Raw genomic sequence first — 21,559 nt, forward strand, 5'->3', positions numbered from 1 at the left:
CATGTGACTGGAGTCAGGAGACCGAGGACCCAGCTCCGGCTCTGCCACGCACCAGTGTGAGACTAGCTGCAGGCAGGCCTCTTCCCCAGCTTTGGCTCTGCACTCTTCAAGTTGGGAGGGCAAGCCCTGGCCTGCCTGCCGATCTCACTAGGCTGTCGTAAAAAATGAGATAAGGCTGTTCACTTGCACAAATGGCTCAGAGGATTTGTTTTTATTGTGTCCGTACCTCTTGAGGAAGGAAAGAATAGTACAGATAGAGGAAAACTTGAAACCATGCCTAGTTGGGCTGGTTTTGGTATGTGGCTGGAATGTGTCTTAGGTCATTGGGAAGGTCAGTTATAGAGCAAGAAGAAAATGGATGTTTCCAGACTTCTGGCCTTGGCTTCTATCTCCATGTCTAGACTAAAGATAATGCCAGAAAATGCCTGAGTCAATTTGTTTTCCTTTAAACAGGGTTTTGTTTTTCCTCTTCTTCCTGGCTTCTTTTTAGGGCCCTACAAAATCACTCCCCTTCCTTTCCACAATCACCCCTGGGAAGCCTGCCCAGCATACAAACACTCCTCCCACCTTCTTGCAAAACTTTAGAACCGGAAAGCTCTGAGGGATTTCAGTTGAGGAGCCCAGCCCAGCCCAGCCCAGCCCAGCCCAGCCCAGCCCAGCCCAGCCATCAACGAGTAGTGATAACAGGAGCAGGAAAGGGGCGGGTGGCAAGACTTTCTGGAAAAGATGACTGGCCAAATAATGACTGGCTCTCTTATCTCAATGCCCTTTTAATCTTTATCCTTTACCCCTAAAACCCTCACCCCAAGCCCAAGTGGGTCTCTGAACCCATAACACGGAGGATGAAAGCACATGCCAGACCCAGGATGGGCCCAAAGCCTGGCTCTGCTCACTCTTAGCTCTGTAGCCTTGGGCAGGTTACGTAAATTGCTTTGACCCTCACTCATTCAACAGAGGGAATACACTTTGCAGGGCAGCTGCAAGGACTGGAGGAGATCATTTGTGTAAAGCACTAAGCCTAGTGCCCCACCATTCTTACTGCTCCTAATCTTGGAGTATACATGGAACTGGCTGAGACCTCGAAATTGGCCAGGAGAAATGGAATTTCTTTCTAAGCTAGAGTAGAAGTTTGGAAGGTAACTGTCACTGTTTTAGCTACAGCTATACCGTGTAGATGTTATACAAAGAACAAGTACGATCAAAAAGGACAGTACTAACTATAATAATTGTAGCTGCCATTTACTAAGCAGCCACTATGTATCTCTAGTCCACCCCATGAATGCCAGAGAGTATCACCTCTATTTATTTTTGGATAAAGAAACGGAAGCTCCAAAAACAAGGGTGTAACTGAAGCTCAGAGACATTAAAATGAGCTAGAGGTCACACGGCTAGAAAATGGCAACTAGATCTGAAACAGAGCTCGCTATATTTGAAGCCAATTCTTTTCACCTGTGTAGAGAAGAGAGTCCCACGACAACCTCATGAGGGCTGATGCTGGCCTTCTGGGAGGCAGAGTCATGTAACAGAACTAGGGTCCAAGGCATAGCTCTGCTGACGGCTGGCTGAGTGACCCTGCGTGCCATTTCACCTCTATGGGCCTCTATTTTCCCTACTGATCAAAGGAAGAACTCGTATTAGGTCAGGGATACACGTCAAAGTCATCTTTGGGAAATTTAAGAGAGGAGCTCCACATAAGACCACAGTCATGTTTACACAGAGATTTAGATTAAAACCCACTAGTTTCATGATTAACAATCCCTGGTTCCTCGGTCCAAGGCAGGGGTAGAAGGGTTGAGGTCAACTGAAATATGAAGGGCAGAGTGAGCTCTGAAAGGTAAATGAAAGGACAGATTCTTCCAAAAATTTTTCTCTTTACCATCAAAACTTTAAACTGGAAGCCATCTATGTTCTTGCCAGGCCTTTCCGGCCCAGTCCAAGGAAACAGTGTGTTAACGGAAAGAGCCCGATGCAGGTTCAGAAACATGGCCGCCCAGGCTCTGAGACTGTTTACCACAGGGCCTCAGGAAAAACTATGTCTCCTTGTAACTACTGCCATGCTGTAAAAGGACAAAGAAAACGCCCACCTCACAGGGTTCTTTTGAGGAGCTGATGAGATGAAACATGGGTCAACAGTAATTAGGAAATGCTCAGTAAATGGTTATTGGCTTGGCACTTGTTCACCGCACGGTTTACTTCTACAAGGGGAAGACTGTGAAATTCTAAGGCTTCTAATGGGGAGAAGATAATTGATGAAATAATATTTCAAACAGTATAGGTACAGGACTCTGTGCAGTGAGTGGTTCCTGTAGGAAGCTAATTGAAAAACAAGGATCAGAAGGGTGGAAAGTTTTGAAAACAAAAGCAAGCAGACAGGTGCTTGCTTAAGGGGAAGACTGTATCAGTAGCTCCAGGTCATTTTTAACTCACAGTCACAAGCCTGAAATTATTTAAGAAGGAAAATGTCCCTAAATCCTCTGGCACACACCATCATTACATGAGTTATTCATACATTTAAGGCCAAACACGAAATGGCCTCCTTTTACACAATAAATCACATAACATGGCAACTTGGAAAAGACTCTAGAGTCCAATTGCTCATTTATCCCTGCTGCTGTCCCCATGTCCCCAACTCCCTGAAACTCTCATTTATAGCTGGAGAAACTGTAGCCCAGAAAGGTGAGGCTACTTGTCCAAGGCCACACGTGCAGTGGGTCAGAGGTGAACCCTGGAAACCCAGTTGGGATCTCCGGTCTGGGCATCCACCTACTGTGCCAGAAGAAAAATGGATCAATGTGAATGAAGACGCAGTCTCCACAGCGCACAGTGGGTGGGGGGCAGTCAAGCCAGTAGATCGGATCACCGGGACACCAGCTGACAGGACTGCTATTTTGTTATGAGTTTACAATATTACTCACATTTTCATGGTAAATAAACATTTGCTGGATCAAACTACTAAAGACTAGTGTAAATAATTCCCTGTTTCAAAAATATAAGTCTCCTACTGTTTATAAAAACTATAAAGCAGAGGAAGAAAAAAGGGGAGGCACAGACAAGCAGTAACATGAAACCTCACGGGACCTTTCAGGGACTCTGCTCCCCCCCTGCCTTCCGAGGAAGGATCTGAGAAATAACACCATCTCAGAGCTCTGGGAGCCAGGTCAGAACATCCCAACCTTGGCACATACGATCTCTCAGTATATTTTAGCAGAAATCGATTCTGTGAAGGGCACAGGGGAAAGAGAGCAAGTGGCTGTAGCTTTGAGGCATATCACAGTCCCTGGTCACCCAGCCTTACATAACCTTTTTTTGCCCTGGAGCATCTCGGAGACGGGAAACTGGGGCCCTGCGCCGATGATGCCGTGGGTTCCATCAGGTGTCCAGGTAGAAGGAAGCATGCCTTCCTCTAAACCTTCTCCAGTACTTCACTGGGTTGTTAATTTTGTGTTGGGAATTCACAGATCTGTCATGCAAAACGACTGTGAGCATCAGAAGTCAGGACTTGGACCATCTCTGTTCTCTGACGGGGTCTAGTGCACTGTTCTGTGCCTAGTAAACTTCCAGATTAAAACAAGATGTTCAATAAACACACCATGGCAGTAAGTTTTGTCAGAATCTTTCCTCCTCAGGCCGGAAGAATGAATGGAAAGCTCCAGGAGCCAAATGTAAACTGTTCTTTAGGGTGGAAGGAACTGTTGTCACTTGGGAGGTTTTTCTGGGCCACGGGCGTTGCTGTTTTTGGATACCCAGTCTATATTTAGCCACGCGTGGTGCGGTTCATCTGAGAGAGATCAGGTTACAGTTTTGTTCTCACCTTGCCCCCCACACTTAGGGCACACTTGACTTGTGACAGACCTCATTCCTGTTCCTTTGACTGGGGACTGGGTTGGCTGCGTGGTCCCCTTCAAGGAGTTGATTTACATTTGCAGTGAAGCACTCTAGTCATTTTCTTAGGGTCATGAGCACTGACTGACTGTGGGCCTTATGCTAGGAGCTGCAGGCCCAACAAAAAAGGGTGCATCTTGTCCTTGCTCTGTGGGCTTACACTGCAGTTGGAAAGAGCAAATTTATATTCAGGGCAGTACTTCTTCCTTCCCCCAAGGAACCTGGGGACCCATTGGTATTTCTACAGGACTCAGTCCATCTTGTTGGGACTGTTAGCTCACATGTAAATGATGCATTTGACTTTTGTGACCTTTCCACAAAAATACACCTCTGTATTTTTAAGCTAACCCACTATAAGAGGTGAGCTTCTCCCTCCTTTCACAGTGACTTTCACTAGGAGATAATTGGCAATTGGCATGAAACACAAGTGTCAGACATTACAATGGTGGGAACATATCAAGAATCATTAGCAAGGGCCCATTATTGGGCGCTGATCACAAGCCCAATACCTGAAGCTGCTCTAGTCTGGATGGAGAGGCTGGGATTCTGAGGCTCCAGCCTGCCCAGGGACCTGGGAGCTCTGCAGCATGATCGGAAGCCGAACTGTGGCTTCAGGACAGGCAGCGTGGAACGGGGAAAGGAACACTGATATTTGGAAATCTGAATCTCAGTTTACTAGCTGTGGAACCTAGGGATGGTATCTAAATCTGAGTCCTAATTTGTAGAATTTGCACAACAGCTACGCGTAAGGTCGTCCTAGGGAGTAAAGAAACGCCGTGGGCCTTGCGCGTTAGTGCTCTGCAAGTGGGCCTCTCTCTCAGCACTGCCCCGTGGGTGACCTGGTGTGAGAGACCTAAAACTGAATCACTGACCTTCAGGGTTTGCCCAGAGCCAGGACAGGCCCCAGAAGGTGCAGACAGGTTCCGCAGGCTGCTGTGCTGTGAGTGGAGGAGCCTGGCAGAACCCAACTTTCTAATTCGCTTTGGTGTCAATTATTTTTTTTAAAAGTCTGCTGGACTGTAACAGAGGTTGAAATGAGTCTACAGATCGGTCTGGGAAAACCGACATAATGACAACACTGAATGTCCTACTTCACGATATGACACGTTCCCTCATTTACTGGGTCTTCTTTCATTTCCCCCAGGAAGGCTGGTCATTTTTAGTGCAGAAATTTTCCATAGTATTTTTTGGTTAAACTGGTTCCTAAGTATTTTATTGTTTGATGGTATTGTAAAAGAAATTAAAAAAAAATTTCCCATTTGTAGGCTGTTGTAAACAACTTTGACATTTATAACGGCCCTGAAAAGTTGTCAAAGCATTGATGTTTCCAAGTTCATTCAATATATGAAGAGACTAAGACTCACACAGAATGACTTATTCGACGTTATAGAGCTTGTAGAAAAAGTCCAAACCTGGATTCAGACTTAAGCTTTTTCCACACAAAGCTGGAGGCCCATTCTATTATGCAGTTCTGTGTGGGGCAGATGAGAAGTGTATATGTGCTTGTAAGTCACGATAGCCACACAAATATCCAGTGGAATTTAAAAAGAAAACCATATGACTACAAAAGAAACCAACGTCCAGAGAGGTCTTACCTGATCACCCAGCCTAAATGGTTTTCTAGTCATTCCTTATCTCATTACCTCATCTTACTTTCATGAAAGCATTTACTGTTACCATTTAAACATTTCATTTTTGATCTATCCCTTTCCACTAAGTTATAAGCTCCTTTAAGAGTCTGAACCTTACATGTCCCATTCATCACTGATGCTTCAGTGTGGCGGCCATAAAAACATGCCTCTCGGATTTCTCGGTGTGGGTAGCATAATGGACTGAGAGCCCTGGCTGCTGCTGGCTCTCTCCATGAGCCATTCTCACCCAGTGACACAGAATGGCAGCAGTGCTAATACAGGCCTGCTCCCATGAGACATGGGACTCCTTTAATGGGAGCCCTGGGGCTTGAGAACGTCGACTGACCTGGCTGAAAATGCCTTCCCATGCACTGCTTTCTGATCCTTGTTCTGCCTTCTCTCCTTCACAGGTGTCAGACCTGCGTTACACAAAAGCTTTCCCACTTTATCCCAATAAATCTCTAGCACGCCTCAGCTCATCTTGACAGCTGCTTTTCAGAGAAGCTGAACTAATATAGTTCTAAAACAATACTTGATGAACAAATGGTTAGCCCAGGTTCATACTGTAGGTAAACTACTGACCCAGAATCAGAATCCAGGTCTCTGCTCCCTCAGTCCAGAAAGTTTCACCAATCATTTGAGAAATATGTTCTTGGTACCTTTGTCCGGAGAGCTACTGCTCTGATGAATTTGAGGGGAAAATGCCTCCACCAATGGCCAAGCCCTACAGCTCGTCTCCCAGCTCTGTTTATAATTATGTGGACTCTAGTGGGTGTAAAAACATCTGTCCCAGATGCAGAGAAAACTGAAGCTGTGGCTGAGGTCAACAGAAAAGAGCTGGCTTAGGCTGAAATTAAAGGCAGCAAGAGCTCCGTGTGATGCCCTCTTAAAGGGATGTAGTGAGAGCAGTCACAATGGCAAAGCCAGAGAAGGTCATCACAAAAGAGCAGAGGTGGCAGCAAGTCTTTCCCAGGTCTCTGGGTGCGAATGGAAGCTCCTGTATAGATAGGTACTGTGACAGATCGAGGCAAGGAATATGCCTAGAATTTCAGGGGATGGCATTAACAGTTAAAAGCGTGGATTCTGGAGCCAGGCCGTCTAGGTCTGAATCCCAGCTCCTCTACTTACTGGTGGTATCAGTGAAGGGAAGTTATCGAACCTCTTCCTCATCTGTAAAATGGGAATAATAATGGGTATCTACCTCATAGGATTGACTTAAGATCTGAGATACACTTAGAACACTGCTTCATAAACAAATAGCTCTACACTATGTGCTTTAAGTGAATTCTTATGAAATCTTTATAATAATCTTGTGAAGAATGTCTTGTTTCTATTTTACCAATGCAGAAATTGAGGCTCAGAAAAGTAAACTAATTTACCCAAGGCCATGTTTAGGTTGAACTCATCAGTGCTGTGAGTTCATGTATTCATAGAATTCCAAGACCCATGCTCTTTGTACTAAATAAGCCTTTTAGACCAGTATATATATAAAAAGCACTTCATAAATCATATTGCCCTGATATCCAAGTACAAGATGGTATCATCATCAATATCACCTGGAACACTAGCTAAAAGTCAAAAAACCTGGGCTTCAGTTCTATCCTTGCCCATTAGCTGTATAATCTTGAGCAAATTAGCTCTCTTCTCTTCATCTCTGGGTACTCATCACAAAGAGTTTCAAACTAAACACTCTCCAAGGGCCCTTTACGATTTAATATTCTAGAATTTTCTCATGCTATGAAATCTACCTCCTTGGCTGTCTTAACGCTTTGGCTGATATGGGTTGCCAGACATGAACAGTTTTGTTCACTGATTTTATCTACTAAAGGGTAAGAAGGTGGGGACAGAGCGAACAACAAATGATAGATATGTAGGTCGTACCCTGTCTCTTCAGCTTAGTTAGTATATCATCTATTTTGAGAGCTTTTTCTTTGTTTGTTTGTTTTTCATTGTACTTTATACCACTGTTTCAATGTACAGAAGTTTAGACTCTATGTCCTATGAATAAGGTTGAAATATTTTTGAAGCTCCTCCTTTCCCCTCCTCAACAATGAATATCTTAAACCTACACTATCTGGGGAAAAAAGTTGGAGTTTTTTAAATTGAAATTTTGTGTATAACTATCTCCGAGGTCACAGGCAAGCAGTGCAGTCGCACCGCTGTTTGGAGCTTTGTGGGGCACCCCCTGCACGTGTCCACTAAGGCTTCTCCACTAGTGCGGTGGTGGAGCAGTGAAAGGGCCATGTTCTCGGCCTCTCACGCGTCTCCCCCCCCCCCCCCAGTGCCACCCTCCATGAAGCGTCCAGTTCCCTAAGCCTCTGGGAACTTGAATAGCAGACCACGGAGAGGGCAGGAGAAACCTGGACTTTGAGATAATGAATGTATTAATAACCTGCTTGTGATAATCATTTCCCAATGTATAAATACATCAAACCATCATGATGTACACATTAAATACATACAGTTTTGTCAATTAGACCTCAATAAAGCTGGAAAAAGATAAATACCTGGTATATACATTTCCATTTATATATAAAAAAAAGAGAGAGCACATGAAGCTTGAAGTAACTGAGAAAAATCCTATATTGACCAGTTTTATCTTAAGTTAATTAGAACTTCAATTTCTATCACTTGCCAGATGGGGCCTGATATGGAAGTTATACTCAGAAATTAAAAAATCGTATTTTTCTTTTTTTATGATGGCCATATCATGACACAGAGCCAGGCACAGTCAGTTAAAAGCAGGTAAATGTCAGTGAACACGGAGGAGGCTGGCACTTAAACCTAGACACAGAGGGCCAGGCAGTCATTCAGGGGAGTCCGGTGGGGAGAACATAAGCCGGAGAACACAGCAAGGCTCAGAGTTCACTGAGAGTGGGCCCATGTGTCACGCTGTTCATGACACAGGCTGGCACTTGTCCCTGAAACAGGGCCTGGCCAATACAGGCAGTGGGTGTGCTGGATGCGTGAACACAGAAACGGAGACTGGGCATTGCCTGGAAACCTGGGCAGAAGAGTCCACAAGGAGGCGGAAGCTTGTTTAGGAAAAGCAGAAGTAGGCTTTCCTCAGAAATTCAGGCAGACAGGCCACTGCCACCCCAGAAGTGTGCCATTGGGCAGTGGGGCTCCGGCCACTAGCCTAAGGCTTTGGGTTAAGACTGTGGTCTCTGAGAGGGTCCAGTCCTAGATGGAACTTGAGACCACAAGTAGGTTAAAGGGAAATGACTTGAGAACAGGAAAAGTAGGCAAAATCCCAGGGCTGACCCTAGCTCACATACAAGGTTAGGGCCAGAACTGAACAAAACAGGACAAAGGACCCTAGAGCAGCAACTATGCTGGGGCACAGGGCGGACTGGAACCTGAAGGGAGAATTCAAAGGCCTCTGCCTGTGAGCACAGAAACAGGGGCGTGGGGCCAGGGGCTCCTGACACCAGCACAACCTCTGGATCACCGTCACACTGACTCTTCCGTTCTACTCACGCGTAACACACTATCTTTATTTGCTTCTGTATTTTTAAAAACTGACACACAAGGTTAACAATTTTAATTATGTCAAATATGGAAAGTCTCTTACCTACTATGGCTCATTTCACTCGCACATGAACACTTTAATGTGAACATGTGTATACAGAGGGAAACTGAATAAAGGGAATTTTTAAATCTGACTATATTTAGCTTTATGAAAAGTGACTATCTCTTCCCTGTGTTTTGCATTTTTGCTGTGGACTGAGGAAGACCTTCGTAGCTCAGCACTGGTCTGTGGGTCCTTGTTTTGAAATATCTGCCACAGATCCAGGTTCTCACACACTGCGTTCCAGCCACCCGGGCCACCCTGGGAGAGCGGGAGTGGCAGGCCACGGGGGGTCTGGCTCTCTCCCCTGCAGTATGCAAAGCAGCTCCCTCTCACCTGTTTCATGCATTGTGTTCCATGGAAGATCTGGTTAACAAGCGATGCAAAAAAAAAAAAAAAAAAGCTTGAAAATGACTGTCTTGGACCCCAAGCTCATAGTTCACTGTGGAAGAAAAACTGAGGACTACACACTGAATCAGTAACAAAGCTGGAATTAAAAACCAGAACTTTGACTCACGATTCAAATCCTAGAGAGACATGACCACACCCACTGATGCTGTTAAGTTTAGAATCTTACGGAGGGCTGTACGTGACTGCATGTATGATAACAGTCAAGATCTTCAGAGGTCCAAGATGACCTTACTGCTAGATTCAAAGTCCTAATTTTATCTCTACCCCCAAATTAGAGTCACACTGGGCTTTGGAGTCTCTTCTGGGACCAATGCATCAATGATTTTTTACTTTCCTTCACTGGAGATAATTAGAAGCAGTCAAATACAAAAGAAGGGGGGTTGGGTCTCCAGAGATGTTTGGGAGCTATCCAAAGCTGCTGGTGTTGAGGATGAGATGCTTGCATCTCCAACAGTCTGTGGACTTGGCAGGTAACTCTAGACTCCATCTACCCTGGCTGGCTGGGGTGGTGAGGGGGCGGGGGCAGTGTCTGGTATAGAGAAAGCAGGAAGAAGCATCAAGGCTTAGGACAAAGAGAAGAGGATCAGGTTTCTGTCTGTCTCCTTTTCCTCCTCCAGGGGGTCTGGACTTCCCTGCTATTGGGACTGCAGCCTGTTCCAGGGCCATGCAGAAGTGTCTGTGGGATTTTATGGAGTTCATGTCCCAACTCAATGCTTATTCTCAGGGTGACCAGACCCAGCTGTAGACAAAAACAACAACAAGCAAACAGGATTGAAGAGGAAGGCCTGTTATTTCAAATAACATTTTTTTTTTCTAAAAAGGCATGAGGATTTCAGATCTGGCTGGAAGCTGGTCTGGATGTTTATTTTCCTCATTGTCTCAGTGGAAAAAAGGGTGGGTGATTCAGACAGCAGCCTCCGCCTTTGGGCTGGGGCCCTGGGTCTGTCTCCACTCTGTTCTTCGCTCCTCAGGGGACCTGTGTCAGACTGGGGAGAAGCGGCATATTACCTCCCACATTTGCTCTAAGCTTCCAACGAGCATGGCCCAGAGGAGAGATCTAAGATCAATTTTAAAAGAGCAAAAGGTAGGGGAGGAAGCCAGAAAGGAAAAGTTCCTCCCAGGGATGAGAAGAGAGAACGGGCAAAGCCTCCAAGGAAAGCTTCTTTCCTTCCCACCCTCCTTCACTCCCAGCGACTGCCCTGGCTCTCCCACTCCCTGCACTGGGGGAAGGGCCAAGGTCACCAGGAGGCATCTGCGGGGACTGCCCGGCTCCACCATGGCCCTCCCAGCTGCCAGAACTCCAGCTGGAATAAGGGGTCCTGACCTTTAAGCACCAGTCATTCTCTCTGGAGAGGAAGGAGCTGTTTGCAGACCTCTGATAACACTCTCCCACTGGAGGCTGAAGGTCTACCCCAAAGCATTCCTATGGATATCACTTGATCCCAGATGGGATCCAGGAACTAACATAACTGCTGTTGAGTTACTCAGAAGACTCCTGGACTTCTAGAAGTTTAAATATTTATGAAATATTTAAGAGGAAGAGGACAGCCTTACCAAAAATTTTAGGAGAGAGAAGGTGGGGAAGAGATAAAGAACAGTTGGTTGGAACTCTGAGAAGCCTCCCTGCCATGGAGTTAGACCTGTGCCTGCTGTGAAATCCCGGCCAGGGAGTTCGAGATCAGGGAAGAAGCTAAAATAATAGACAGGATATGGAGGAAGCTCTGGTAACATAGTCCTTGAGCGCTACTTCATGTACTTTGTGGCTGTTCTAGGATGGATCCTGTTGTCTTGCTAATTTAGCCTTCAGAATTTAATGCTAATGTTTAAATAGTACTTTACTTCCTAAATGGTCAGTTCTCAGTGATTTATAAACTTCTCGCTTCTTCTTGCTGGCTATTTTGTGACTTACACACATGTAGCCATGGTAAACATGTCTGTGAAACCAAGTTAGAACACAGGAGAAAGAGTCAGAGCACAAAGCCTGGGGATGGAGCTAAAAGGCTGGGATGCCAGACCCGGCAACATAGCTTTATGGAACTGTCATTTGGTGCCTTTCAAACTTAGCTCCTCACTTGTGCAGTAGGAATAATACTAGCAGCCCTGCCTATCTTATTTTGTTTCTTCATACTCAGAGGAGACTGCCTAAGTGTTTTGTAGACTGTTAAGTTCTCTAAAAACAATAGATACTTAAATCCTATCTGGTTCACCTTGACCTACTGATATAAATCATCATTATCACCACAACCACTGCATGGCAGAGTGCAACAAGTTGCTACTGCTCACACTGGGCACCTACACATGGTCCTAGCTTCCAACAACTCAGAGAGAGAGAACATCACTTCCACTTCGCAGATGACAAAACTCCAAAGAGATAAAGTTACTCATTCAACATCATACAGCCACTATATTGCAGGGCTAGGACTCAAGTGCATCTAGCCTGCCTTTCGGAGTCCACGTGAGAGCAGCTGTGCAGCCCCTGGAACAGCTACTGAACAAATGAAGGAGGGAGGGAATGAAAGGGAAGAAGTCCTTGGCTGAGAGGATTCAAAGGGGTGATGGCTTTCCCAACAGTGGATGACTCCTGAGCCCATGAATAATTCATCACAGCTCTGTGCTGAGAGCTGGTTCTTTTTGTGTGTGGTACATCTGGTCAGGGACAGCTGCCCACGACTGGGCCACAAATGTGAGGACCTGGCCCCGCCTGCTTATGAACACAGCTCAGGGCTGCTTTCTGCTAGCCTACTCTGGGGACTGAAGGCTATTTTGATTCCCAGAGGAAGGTGGGTTATTAATTTTGCTTATGCATGCATGCGCGCACACATATATGGCAAAGAAACAAAAAAAACCTCCACACATATGATATCTTGATATTCATCTTTAGAACTGCTTTTCTTTCCTGAGCATCATCCTTTGGAAAGGGATCTCTCTATCAGGGGTTGTTTTCTCTACCCTTATGTCGATACTCAGACTGTTTCACTCCTGGTCTGGTCTTGATCCCAGACAGGTTTTATTCCAGGCATTTCTGGCTGGAAGATGTGAGGAATGGGAGGGTGGCAGCAGAAAGAAGCTGGGAGTGGCAAGAAGGATTTAAAAAAAGACTCCATCTGCCACAGAACCTCTTCCAGCTGAAAGTGAAAAACAGAAGGTTTTTTTTTTTTTTTTATGGGTCCCACTGTAACTCTTAAAAAGAGAAAGAAAAGAAAGAAAACAAAGAAAAAGGGAGTAATTTGCTTGAAGGAAGGTCCCTGTAGGAAGAAATCTATACAGGGCCAAGCAGCAGCAGTACTACTGCATGGTGCAGCGGCAGAGGATCTGTCTACAGAGAACACATGTCAATCACCCTTGGGGAACTAGGAAACCTGAGGCGCTCAGCCAGTGGGTCTAAGGTCTGTCCTCATGAACGCACAGAGAATCAGAAACACTAGGTGAAAAGTGAATTTTCTCTCTGCTTGGCAAAAGGAAACCAAGACTTAAGTGACTTGTTCACACAAATCCCAGAGTTGTGGTTTAAACTCAGGCATCCTTGCCCCCAGTCTATAGACTCACAGATAGAGCCTGACGACTGGGTTAAAGCCCTAGAAGTCACATGATTCTTGGAATATTCCAGCCCTACAATGTGAGCAGTAGGGGTTGGTGAGAAGGGAAACCTGAGTCAGTTGGTGGAAGGGGTCCGAGGGTGCTTCTTGTCTAAGTGCAAAGAGGCACAACTGTTGTGTGGGCGTGGACCTGGCAGAGGTCCAGGAAGAAAGAAACAACAGACTATAATGGAAATCTCAGACCTGGTGTTAGAGTAGAACCCTGGCTCAGCCATTTCTAGCTGTGTGACCCTGGGTCAAAACCATTGCTACCTCCAAGTTTACTGTAAATTTGACTGGGAATTTATGTAAAGTCCCTACTTTAGACAGGGTAGATACTCAGTACATAGCTTCTGCGGTTGCTTTTTGTGGCCACTGAGCATCAGGTATCAGTACAGGGTGCTTCTCCTATAGCCAAGGCAGGTGAGTGGACAGAGAAGAGCTTCATTCCCGGAGCACTAGGTAGGGAAGAAAAAGCACTCAGTTTCCTTATTTTAAAACAAAGACAACACAGTTGATATAAGTGACTAAATGAAATATGGTACTTAAGTGAGAGCAGGTAGTCAAATGTTAACTTCCTGCTTTTCTTCAGATCCTGACTCAGCTAAAAACACACAACCAAAAATCCCAACACTTAGGTGAGTGATTAAGCTCCAAGTCCTTACCTAAAGGTTTTATAGATGTAATTCACTTTTAAGAAAATATTTAAATTAAAACATTACCCATCTTGTGGCTGAATCTTTTAACATATCAGCTTCTCCTATGACAGGGAAGAAAAGTCTATGATCTCATAAAGAATTTTAAACCTCATAGAGAAATAATCTCCTTGCTCTGGTAATTAAATTACTAGAGAGCTAATAAAATAATTCACGTTCAAAAGTTAAAGGCTTAAGGGAACACACCTTTTAGTAGACAAAGCTGTTGAAAAAATGCTGGCTCCACCATTTGTCATGCCCTGCACACTCCCCTCCCTTCCTTTCCTCACGGAGCTTGTGGTTCTGGGCTGCGTCTCCATCTTTGGCGATGCTGCCTTGCAGCACTCCCCTGTGACTGTCTGCTCACATGTCAGCCCCCTCCTCCCCAACAGACTGTGACATCTGAGCACTGGCACCCTATTGTTCATCTCTGTAGCCTCGGTGGTTGTGACGAGGACACAGAGTAAGGGCTCTGGAAAGGTTAGCTGAATGAATGAGTGTATGAGCAATGTATGAATGAACAAACAAATCTTCCAACCAAAGAAAGCAAGCCTAGATAATGTGATTCTACATATTTGTATTTGTTTGTACTTAGACCCTATCTAGTAGCTATAAAGATCCAGACAATAACTATTTAAGTGATTAAAAAAGATATTTGTACCAAGAGTACTTTATTTTCTGGTTACATTCCCTCAAAATCATACATATTTCCTAAAAAGCTGAGGTATTCCTTGGACCCGTTTCTCACACTCATGGAAGCCGTGAGATTAGGGGTCTATGGGGTTTCCCTTCCTTTTCTACTTTCATTCTTATTTTCTCCCCCCTTTTCAAGGAGCATTTTATTCCTTCACCAGGAATAAAATAAAGGAAAAAAACAAAAACAAAATCCATGAAGCTTATAGATGACAAATATTTGAGGAAAACAGAGTATTTCACACAGAAATCAAAGATTATGCCAAAGCATCTGAGAGTAAAAGGGGGACTCATAATTCTTCCTTAAGGGAAGATAAAAATCAGAGTTCCTAAGGCAGGACATCTAGTCTAGACTCAGCCGACTACATAATTCACAGTGCCTGGTGCACAGGGAAATTGCCAGGCTCCTTATTCAAAAACTGAAATCTTCAACACAAATAAATGAAACAATAGATGTGTTCATAAACTGGAAGAATCAATATTGTTAAAATGTCCATATTACCCAAAGCCATCTATAGAGTCTGTGCAACCCCTATGGAGATTCTAAAGGCCTTTTTTGTTTTTTTTACAGAAATAGAAAACACACTCCTAAAATTCATATGGAATCACAAAAGATCCCACATAACCAAAGCAATCCTGAGGAAGAAGAACAAAGTTGGAAGTATCATACTTCCTGATTTCATATTATATTACAAAGCTAGAGTAATCAAAACAGTATGATACTGGCACAAAAACAGATGCATAGACCAATGGAACAGAATAGAAAGCCCCAACATATATGGTAAGCTAATACTTGACAAGAGAGCCAAGAATACTCAACAGGGAAAAGATAATTTCTTCAATGAATGGTGCTGGAAAAATTGGATATTCACTTACAAAAGAATAAAATTGGATTCTTATCTTATACCACACACAAAAATGAACTCAAGGTGGATTATAGATGTAAATGTAAGAACCCCAAACCATAAATCTCCTAAAAGAAAACAGAGAAAAGTTCCTCAATATTGGTCTTGGTAATTATCATTATCTTTTTTTTTTTTGACGTGACACCAAAAGGACAAATAACAGCAAAAATCAGAAACTGGGACTACATTAAAAAAGCTTCTGCAGAGAAAGGAAGCAATCCACAAAATGAAAGACAACCTAAGGAATGGGAGAAAATATCTTTGAACTACATATCTGATAAAGCGTTAATATCCAAAAATGTATAAGAAATTCATAAAACTTAATAGCAAACAACAACAACAAATTGATTGTTATGAGCAAAGAAACTGAATAGACATTTTTCCAAAGACAATATTCAAAAAACCAACAGTTACCTTAAAAGATACTGAACATCATTAATCACCAGGGAACTGCAAATCAAATCAAAACCACGATGATGTATCACCTCTCACCTGTTAAATGGTTATTATCAAAAACGTAAGAGGTAAGTGCTAGCAAGGATGTGGAGAAAGGGAACCAATCCCTGTGCAATGTTGGTGGGAATATAAATTGGTGTAGCTGCTATGGAAAAGAGTATGGCTGTTCCTCAAAAAATTAAAACTAGAACTAACATATGATCTGTCAATTCTACTTCTGGGTATATATCTAAAGGAATTGAAATCACTATCTTGAACAGACATCTGCACCCCCATGTTCACTGCAGCATTATTTACAATGGCTAAGGCATGGCAAAAACCTGTCTCTACTGATGAATGAAGTGAAGAAGAAGATGTGACACACACACACACACACACACACATACACACACACACACGGTGTGGCAAAAGTAGGTTTATAGTTGGGAGTACATGAGTTTATTCTTGTTTTATTAGTTGTTACTATATTATTTTCTGTGTGAACAACTATAAACCTACTTTTGCCCCCACCCTGTATATATATGAAATATACATAATGAAATATTGTTCAGCCATAAAAAAGAATCCTGCCACTTGCAACAACATGGATGAATCTTGAGGTCACTAAGTGCAATAAACCAGACACAGAAAAAAAATGTTGTATAATCTCACTTATATGTGGAATCTAAACAAATTAAACTCACAGGAATGAGAGTTCATTAGTGGTTGCCCGAGGCAGGGGTGAGGGAAAGGGTGAGGGTCAAAGGGTACAAACTTCCAAGTACCCTTTGATGATGAATAAATCCTGGAGATTTAATGTATACCATGGTGACTACAGTTAACAATAATTTATATTAGAAAGATGCTAAGGGTAGACCTTAAAAGTTCTCACCACACACACACACACACACACACACACACACACACACACACACACACACAAATTGTAACTATGTGAGGTGATAGATGTGTTAACTGCTGTTATTATGGTAAACATTTTACAATATGAACAGATGACAAATCTTCACGTTGCATATCTTAAACGATTTTTAAAAAATTAAGAGAACTTCAAGATGGCAATAGTAGAGCATTAAATTGAGTGTGGGGCCCTGTGAAAGTGCAGAGGTCACATGCCAATGAAGGAGGCCCCAACCCCAGGGGTGCCCGAACTTGGCTGGTTGTCAGAAGCACCTAAGAAACTTGAGGAAAAACAGATATAATTCATATACCACAAATTTTACTATTTTGCAGTGCAAAATCCAGTAGTTTTTAATATATTCACAAAATTCACAACCATCACTACTATCTAATTCCAGAACATTCTATCACCCCGAAAGAAGCCACATACTCATTAGCAGTCACTCCCCATTCCCCTCAACTGCCAACCTACCGCCTGCTCTAGGGACCTTTCATAGTCATCCAGTGGTTCCAAGACATTGGCTCCAGGACTGCCAGCCAATACCAACATCCACTCAAGTTCCTTATATAAAATGGCACTGTTTTTGCATATAACATGTGTACACCCTCTTGTATAATTTGTCACTCAAGAATACTTATAGTGCCAAATATAATGTTAGGCACTATGTAAATAGTTGTTACATGGTACTGTTCAGGGAATAATGATAGGGAAAGTCTGTACATGTTCAGTACAGATGCGATCATTAGCTGTTGTAGGCCTAACTACATACTACATGTCAGCAACAAGGTAACTTTTTTCATTTCACTCCATGCTTGGTTGAATCTGTGGAGGCAGAACCTGTGGACTCAGAGGGCTGACTGTGAATCATATCATAAACCATGTGATTCTTTGTGTCTTCTTTCATTTAGCATAATGTTTGAAAGGTTTATCTGTATTGTAGAATGTATCAGTACATTTTGTTTATTGATGGACATGTGCATTTCTACTTTTCGGTTATTGTACATAGTGCTGCTATGAATGTTTGTGCACAAGTTTTTGTATGAACATATGTTTTCATTTCTCTTGAGTATATGCCTAGGAGTGGAATTGCTGGGTCATACAGGTTTAGCTTTTTGAACAACTGCTGTACTGTTTCTGCAGTAAGTGTGCCATTTTACATCCCCACTAGCAATGTATGAGGTGGGATGTATGGGCAATATATGTTTTTCACATTCTTGGCAACACTTGTCACTATCTATACTTTTAATTATATATATCCTTGTGAGTGTGAAGTGGTATCTCATTGTGGTTTTGATTTGCACTTTCCTAACAGCTAGTGATGTTCAGCATCTTTTCATGTGTTCATTGGCCATCTGTTTGCCATTTATTTAGAGCCTTTGGCCATTTTAAAAATATTATTTATTTATTTTAATTTATTGATCTCAGAGAGAGAGAAAGGAAAGAAGTGAGAGAGTGCTCTGACTGGGGATTGAACCCACAACCCTGGAGTGTTGGGACATGCTCTAACCAACTAAGCCACCCAGCCAGGGCCAGATCCTTTGCTCATTTTTAAATGGGGTTATGTGTTTGTTGTTGTTGAGATGTAAGAGTTTTTATAAATTCTAGATGCTATCCCTTTTTCAGTTATATGATTTAGAAATATTCTGTCCCATTTTGTAGGAGAAACTTAAAAAAAAATTGATTCCTCAATCCTAAATCAAATCTACTGAATCAGACCTCTAAGTTAAAAGAAAAACGTTTTTTACGACCTACCATGTTTGGGAATGAATAATCCAGACTAGTGCTTCTCAAATTTTAAAGTGCATGCCAGTCACCTGGTGAGCTTGATAAAATGTGGATTCTGAGGGAAGCAGGAAATCACCCTTAGAAATACCACAGTAATAATTGTTGCAAACATGATTCATTGTTGGATAATAAGATTAGTGAGCAAAAACTCAAGGAGAAATAGGGTATTTATATTAAACTATTTCTTCCAAAAGAAATAGTTTAATGTAAATACCGTATTTGCTAACATATTTATTAGAAAAGTAAAGATAGTAGCTTTACAGTGGGGAAACCTGGCAGATATTACCTTTACCAAGTGCTCAAGGTACCATCACCAGTAATAAGACACACTGACATCATGTGTCCCCGATACAACATGCTTGGAAAGACACATCGCCTCTGTAGTAACACCGTCTCCCCAGAACTGGTAACGTCAATCTAATCATGAGAAAACACTAGATAAACTCAGACTGAGGGACATTCTACAAAACATCTAACCAGTACTCTATAAAAGTCTCAAGGCCAACAAAGACAAAGCCTGGGGAACTGTTACAGATTGGAGGAGACTTGGAGATGTGACCTCTAAATCTAATGTGGCATCCTGGATTGGATCCTGGACAGAATAAAGACATTGGTGAAAAACAGGTGATGGCCAAATAAACTGTGGGTTTGTTAACAATATTGTACCAATCAATGGTAATTGCTTAGTTTTGATAATTGTACCATGATTAAGTGAGATGTTAGTTTTCACATTAGAAAAAGATGACAGAAAGGGATATGGAAATTTTTTGCCCAATCTTTCAATTTTCCTGCAATTCTACGATTATTTCAAAATAAGAAGTTTGAAAAATATGCAGATTCAGTTTGAGTGGAAGTCCTCTGCCTTTATAACAAGTCCCCAAAGAAGCTGCTGCTGCTGGTCCACAAACCCCATTCTGAGGTGGGGTATGTCTGTCTGTCTGTCTGTCTGTCTGTATTCATATCCTCACTTGAGGACATATCCTTTAATTTTGGACAAAGAGGGAGGAAGGGAGGGAGGGAGGGAGGGGGGAGAGAGAGAAACAGACAGACATTGATGTGAGAGAAACATCGATCGTTAGGCTATCTTGCGCAGTTTCACAGTGCCCCTTCCGACAAAGGTCTGTGTTTGTCTTCATACCTGTGCTCTCCTCAGCCTGATTGAAACCACAGATCTGACAGATGCTGTGGACCCACTTATTCATGTCCTCCTCTGTCTCGGCTACCAGGTAAAAGGTGCGCTCACTGGTCTTGATGTCGAACACAAAACTATCCTGCAGCTCCTTCTTGTTGAAGGTCAGGCCTGCATCCACCTGCTCACAGAAGTTGAGGTTGATGATACGCAGGGGTTTCTTGGAGTGATCATTCTTGTAGTATTCCAGAACATCTGGGTCACCGCTCATCCGGCCACTCCGTAGGATAAACCAGCGCTTCTTCCAGGCCTAAATTGGAAGAAGTAAGAAGGGGAAAAAGTCATTAGTTCTTTCCGAGCTTTTCACAGGTCTTCAGATTATCACTAGGTTGAGAATGAGGACAGTTTGCGCCTGCAGGCTGAATATGGGCTCAACCTCTCATATTGCCCCAGAGTTTCAGAAACAGGGGTGATTTTAGAATGCATGTTAGCACAGCATTTCACTGTGGAAACAGGGTTTTAGCACTATAAAATGAATTTTAGCACTATAAAATGGCATTCCCACCTTTTAGATCAGGAACTTAGATAAGGACTGAAACATTTTAGAGCAATTACTCCACTAGTCTAGAATACAGACTCAAACTCATGGTACTTTTACTCAGAGTGGAGCCTGCAAAAATCTCAGTTTATGGAAGCAGACCTCCACTAAGACATGGTGAATTGAAGCAACAATGTCACACACAGCCAAGAGCAGAAAAACAAGTTTCCTAACTTTTAGTACATCATGCTTTTTACCAAATCATGTTGCCTTGAAACAATCACATAGAAACCCTTCTAAAACTTCTCTGAAGCACATAATTTTAGGACTTTTGCCTCCCTATCTCATTCAACGCTTTACCCCCATTACTTATAGTAGAACCTAGGACATACTAAGCACTCAATATGTATTACTGAATGAATAAAGGCCTTGCATCATTCCAGACTACAGAATTTAACACTTGATTATGTGTTTATTACATTTGTTGTCTTCTACAGACCATCTCTTCAACAAGACTGAGTGATCTGTGAGCAGACACCAGGCAGAGTGGTGAAACGATGTGAGGAACAGACAGCTGCCTTGGGTTGAGTCTATGCTTTACCACTGACCTGCTGTGTGAGTTTAGATAAAGTCATCTTTGGGTCTTGTTTCACTTACACAATGATAATCAACATCACCACCACCACTTACCTACCATGGAGGGTTTTATTATGGAAATTTACCCAAAGCATTTTGTTTACAACCCTAAAGCACTTCCAATGCAACAACTTGATAATTACCGTAATTCTCTAGAGAGCTTTAGGACCTTCATTCCGCTGATCCTACTATCTTTTCTCTCTCACCTTCTATTGCTGGCCTCACCTCCCTCCTTACCCGACTTTGTTCCTGACCCTTCATCATAATCACTCCTTTGCTTCTTTCTTCATTCCTCTTATTCAGCTGGGGAAACCACAACCTGTGGATAAGTCTAAGGCTCTGTCTGTTCCCACTCAGCTGCGCATAGCTGGAGAAAACAGTACAACTGTGCTGGCTGGTCTCGCTTCAACTTCAAGTGGGCCCTCATGCTGCCCAACAATTCTCGACATTTATGTAGTCCATGGCTTTCTCCTGTTCTTTGACAACAATCTCTAAACTTTTCTCTCTTTAAAACCTCACCACTTTCATTCCTTTGTTTCTTATTTATGAGAATACATAAGCAATCAAAGGAGAGCTTATGCAGGTTCCATCGCCACATTTACCAATCTGCCTGCAACTGCAACCAAACAGTCTGTTACTAGGCAGTGTGGACAGTTTGTCCAATCTAAGGCATCCTTTTCCACTTGTGCATCTCCTCTCACCGACAAAGGGACATCACGTTAACCATTCTCCCCCTCCCTGAAATCACTGCATT

At 43.0% G+C, this 21,559-nt stretch overlaps 1 protein-coding gene across 1 annotated transcript in view; it reads right to left on the reverse strand.

Moving 5' to 3' along the window:
- Positions 1–21,559, reverse strand: part of GAB2 (GRB2 associated binding protein 2) — a 179,780-nt gene that overhangs the window by 33,285 nt on the left and 124,936 nt on the right. The window contains exon 2 of the mRNA XM_037138548.2: positions 19,641–19,941. Within this exon, the coding sequence (XP_036994443.2) occupies positions 19,641–19,941 (301 nt within the window). The remainder of the gene's footprint in view (positions 1–19,640; positions 19,942–21,559) is intronic.

The sequence above is a fragment of the Artibeus jamaicensis genome, unplaced genomic scaffold (assembly GCF_021234435.1).
Source record: "Artibeus jamaicensis isolate MK-2021 breed Jamaican fruit bat unplaced genomic scaffold, CSHL_Jam_final contig_64, whole genome shotgun sequence".
Classification (NCBI taxonomy): Eukaryota; Metazoa; Chordata; class Mammalia; order Chiroptera; family Phyllostomidae; genus Artibeus; species Artibeus jamaicensis.